The 4,996-nt window shown below is 34.8% G+C and overlaps 1 protein-coding gene across 1 annotated transcript in view; it reads right to left on the bottom strand.

Moving 5' to 3' along the window:
* The window catches only part of Ywhaz (tyrosine 3-monooxygenase/tryptophan 5-monooxygenase activation protein, zeta), a gene marked incomplete at its 5' end in the record, with an annotated part of 23,244 nt that extends 18,463 nt beyond the window's left edge, over positions 1–4,781 (bottom strand). The window contains 1 exon segment of the mRNA XM_013512810.1: positions 4,477–4,781. Coding sequence (XP_013368264.1) covers positions 4,477–4,770 — 294 coding nt within the window.
* Positions 4,782–4,996: the final 215 nt, after the last annotated feature.

A 4,996-nucleotide genomic window follows, 5' to 3' on the forward strand; every position in this document is an offset into this window, starting at 1 on the left:
GACAAAAAAACAAAAAAAAAAACACCAAAAAAACCAGGTCATTCTTAGGAAAACACTGATGTCCCAACCTTAAAGCTTTATGCTCCAGGCTATCAGGGTTTCTAGCCATTCTCTAAAACAAAACTCCCAGCTTCTAAAAACAATCACATACTTACCAAGAGTCTATGTTTCCAAAACTATGTCATTACTTAAGTGTTATCTAATGGAACTATAAAAACGTGGAAAAGGTCTCAATCTCATGAAAAACAGGCAAATGAACATAAATGTTTTAATTTAAAATTAATGTTTAAAGCCAAAAGTGATCACATACTTCAACTGCTTTTCAATTAACCAACTGGGAAGCTTGAGATGCTATAAGAATCTCTGAATGATAAACTGCTGCTCAATAAATAAAACAAAAAAATCAAAAGGTAAAAAAATTGTAAGCTACTATAACCCTAAGATGGCTTGTTCCCAGATTTCCTAATTCAAATATATATGCTAGGGCTGAAGAGAATGTCTTGGACAAATTAAAAGAGCTCAATCATTCTTTTGTAGTGCACAGATTCTTCCTACATCTTGAGACTTTTTTCAGTTTTTTTCATTCTAATTCTAGTCACAAATCCTTTTCTTTTTCTTAGTTAACTTTTAACTGTTTTCACAACTCATCCAGTTACCGAACATCTCCAGGTCATCTGTATCACTTATGGGCTGGACCCAACCCTCCGCTAAGTACTGCTTATTATTATGTTAGGTTAACCTGTTGCTCTCGAGCCAGTTGTAGTTTTTCTCCACACCAAACAAGAAACACCTACCTGTGTGTTCATCTTCCTTTTGTTTCTATCATTCTCGCCCAATATTCCTCATTTAATACCTGAATACTAACACTTAACAAAAGAGTACTGGAATTTCCAAAAAGATACTGTTCAATCTATTCCTTCCTGGAGGGCACTGCAGGTGTCTACATCATGTAGGTTCTTTGTATTTTAAAAGCAAAAGATGACAAAGACATGTGAATACACACTGTAATTATAAAGTAGAAGATGGGTATAGCACCACAGAATTCTTTTGAAAAGCTCTTATTCTAGCTCTTACTTCAGCCTAAAAACTAACTTAATATAGCAGTTTAGAAGACCTAACGCACACACTGATTAGATTAGATTTAGAGTACTGGTTTCCTGTCTGTTCTTGGTCCTACTTAGAAGAGTGCAGTTCTGCAGGCTAGAGATTAATCAGTGTTCAGCAACCACACTTTAAAACTCCCAGGCAAATAAAGTCAAGTTAACTGTGTCACTATTATAGTTACCTCAGTCAAGTTAACTGTGTCACTATTATAGTTACTCAACTACTGTTGCCAACTGTTAAGTGAGTGAAGACAGACTTATTGCTTCCTCTCCAGGCCACCTAGAAGCACAGGAAACCAGTATTTGCTTTGTATCAATGGCTTTCAAAACTTTCAATGAAAACATCTGAAAATCTGATAGGTAGAACTGATTCTCTGCCCCGGAAACACACTGCTTGGATCATTTAAGTCTCATTCAGATGGATTTCTGTAAAATCCATCTGTACACGGTTACAGGCAGGCTCATCACTTGCTCTTGAAATACAACTGAAAAGAAGGTAATAGAGGCACGTTCCCAGATTCTCGTTCTTCACAGCAATATTGGGTAGTGGGTATTATTCCTACTTTATTGAGGTCCGTGTTCTCAAAAGTACCGAACAATTTCCACAATGTAAAACACTGCTTTGGCTCAAAATCTTGAGCTCTTTTTACACAATATGCATCACTCATTTTGAATGAGGCTTTGTCTATATCCCCTTATTTTCTTTACTTCATTACTATTTGCAAGACAAAAATTACCCAATTTTGACTGCACCTTCCAGATTTATGCAGAAGTACTAAGTATTATCACTACTGAGTGAGTCTCTCCCAACCAGGACCCATTTGTCCTAAGCACCTGGCAGGAACGGCAAACTGTATTAGTTCAAGTACTTCAATTTCAAATGAAAAAAGAGAAAGCCTCAAGTTCCTTTACATGCAACAAAGTCCATGAGGTGAAGACTACTCCACTGAACATCCCCTACACTAATAGTAATGCTCTCTAATTCCTTCCTACACGTAATCTGTTGTGAAGTGGCGTAAACACTTGATAAATACATATATTCAAAATGAGGTACTAAAGTCTTAAGAGGAAAAAAGGGATCTCTAGCAATTAGGCTTTTTTTCTTTTTCCTTCAGGAAAGAGGGTATTTTCTCAGCCTTTATGATATAGGTGTCAAAATAATACAATCTCGTTTACCACTAATGCTACCAGCCAGGAACACTAATTCCGTTAAACTATTATACTTATTTTTTCAAATTAAAAATAAACCACACACTTTTATCAAATACAATAGTTCAAGAAAAGTTTTTCTTCAAGTATCAGCTCTGCTTACATATCACTGTAGCATTTTTACCAGAAAGGAGAAAAATTTTATGCAAAATGTTTCTATGTCCATATGATCGCTTTGAAAAACATGCTAAGAAAGTTCACTTGCAAATAGGATATAAACACTGAATATTCCCAGCTTGAAACAAAAATGCTTTATCCTCTTTCCCAAAAGAAGCCCTTCTCGGTTATTTTACAACATAATTGAGAATGTATCCACTATGTTATGAACTATAGGTAAAAGGTAAGAGAGAGACTTACTCTGTAAATTGTCCAAATCACTTGGACAATCACAAAGTGAAAATTTCATTTAGACTTTGCTAGAAGCCGGTACTATTCTAAAAAAAGATTAACATGACTACTAATTAACAAATATGGACCACCTTAAGTAATCTTTAAAAGATTAGAGATCCTTCTCACCTACTCCTTCTATGAAATAACTTTTTCTTCACAAAGAAATGGAACAGAGGCAAAATTAAAACTATGACAATTCTTTCCTAGAAAAATTCTCACAGGAACTTTTGTACTGTATGGGAATTATGCAAATACCTACCTGGAGGAGCCAGTAAACTTTTTAGTAGAAAATAAATGTTACCACATCCCTGTTTATTCCTAAAACTGACTTGTTTTAAGGAAAATTATAATTTGTAGTATCTTTTGAAGCCAGAATGAAATTAGGGAGGGGGGGGCAGACTCAAGAAAATTAACAAATAAAAAATACTAGTCAGTAAGGAAAACAAAAAAACAAAAAAACCTCTCAATTTATTATAGAAAAAAACATTTTACAGCTGGGTGTGGTGGTGCACACCTCTAATCCTAGCAGTTGGGGAAGCTGAGGCAGTAGGATCACTGGGAGTTTAAGGCCGGCCTGAACTACATAGTTAAGACCTGTCTCAAAAAAATAAGTAATTTTTCAAATTTTAAATATTCTTAATTACCTTAGCAAATCATAAGATACATACACCAGCCTCAATAAAAGCATAATATTCCTTTTTTCATATTAGAAATATCATAAGATTTCAAATAATTACAACTTTTTGTTGCACCCAAGACAGATACCACCCTGGGACTGCAGGTCCATTTTAAATGAGAATAAAAATATCCTTAAAGATGGCCTTAAGAAAATGTCCCTCCTTGCTCATTTCAGTAGCTGTACTATCAACAAATCATATACACTGCACCTGGATTTCCATACTGACCAGATTTTGTAACTTGTCTTCAGAAATTTACAAGACTCCATTTTTGCATAGCAGAGCCCTACCATACTGACACCCATGGTGTAACAGTCCCGCAAATGCAATTATTTTATAAAATCACTTCTGGTATTATCCCCAAAATTCCTAGGTCACTGGAAATAATTAGTAGCACATATATATTAATTATTACATTAACTTGTTGGATTTTCTATTAGATTATCCTCAACTTTCTGGATCAAAAAATTCTTAAGACACTGAAAACATACGAAAATGTTCAATATTTTAAGCTTTTAGGGATACACAGGGTTTCAACACAGTAGAGACTAACTACTTTTGAACCTGGAATATCAAGTTTGAGTTATTCATAACCTTTCACCATGCCTGTCAGTGCTCAAAGCTGACTTTCAACATTTAAATCAAGAGAAAGCAGCAACTGTTGGGTCACAGCTTTCTACAAAGCTGACTCATTGCATTAACATTATAGTGGCTAATCCAGAGAAGAATCCCTATGTCTACAATGAGTTTCCTGTTACATTCCATACATAAAACAAGATGTGTAGAATTCCTGCACTCACATGTGTACATTTAAGACAATCAGCTCTAGAACTACTACAGATGTCCTAACCAAAATCAAAATGACAATATAATCCAGGTTTTTTCAACTAGTACAAAACGCTACCAATTTGTTTTGCAAAACTTAAAATTTTGCATTTATTTTATATAAATTATCTAGTTATTTCAACATCTTTTAAACACTACCTCAAAAACTTCTTAAATATTTGATTTTTTTAAAAAAGGAAAAGAAAAACGAAGAAAATTATAACTGATACTCATAATAGGACCCTTATGTTATAATAAAGCTCGATCCTCACCAGTACATCGTTGCAGATATCCCTTAGCTCAGTCTCAATTTTCTCTCTGTATTCTCGAGCCATCTGCTGCTTTTTCTCAGCACCTTCCGTCTTTTGTTCGATACTTGAGACAACCCTCCAAGATGACCTACGGGCTCCTACAACATTTTTATAAGCAACAGAGAGAAGATTCCTCTCCTCATTAGATAATTCAGCGCCTTGCTCAGTTACAGACTTCATGCAGGCTGCCATGTCATCGTATCGCTCAGCCTGCTCGGCCAGTTTGGCCTTCTGCACCAGCTCGTTTTTATCCATGCCTGGATGTTCTGCAGGGAGAAAAAAGGATTACTTAGAAATTTTTTCCCATTAAAACATACATTCTAAATCATACTTGTCGTTAATAACTCTATAAACAACTCAAGATTTACTGCCTGTGAAAAAATCTTCATAAGAGAAAATGCAGCTTCATAAAAAAGATGACTGGAGTAGAAAAATTAGCATATTCAACATTCAGAGGTACATTTCTACTAAAATTGCATTA

Source organism: Chinchilla lanigera, unplaced genomic scaffold, assembly GCF_000276665.1.
Source record: "Chinchilla lanigera isolate Chin_1 unplaced genomic scaffold, ChiLan1.0 scaffold00016, whole genome shotgun sequence".
NCBI lineage: Eukaryota > Metazoa > Chordata > Mammalia > Rodentia > Chinchillidae > Chinchilla > Chinchilla lanigera.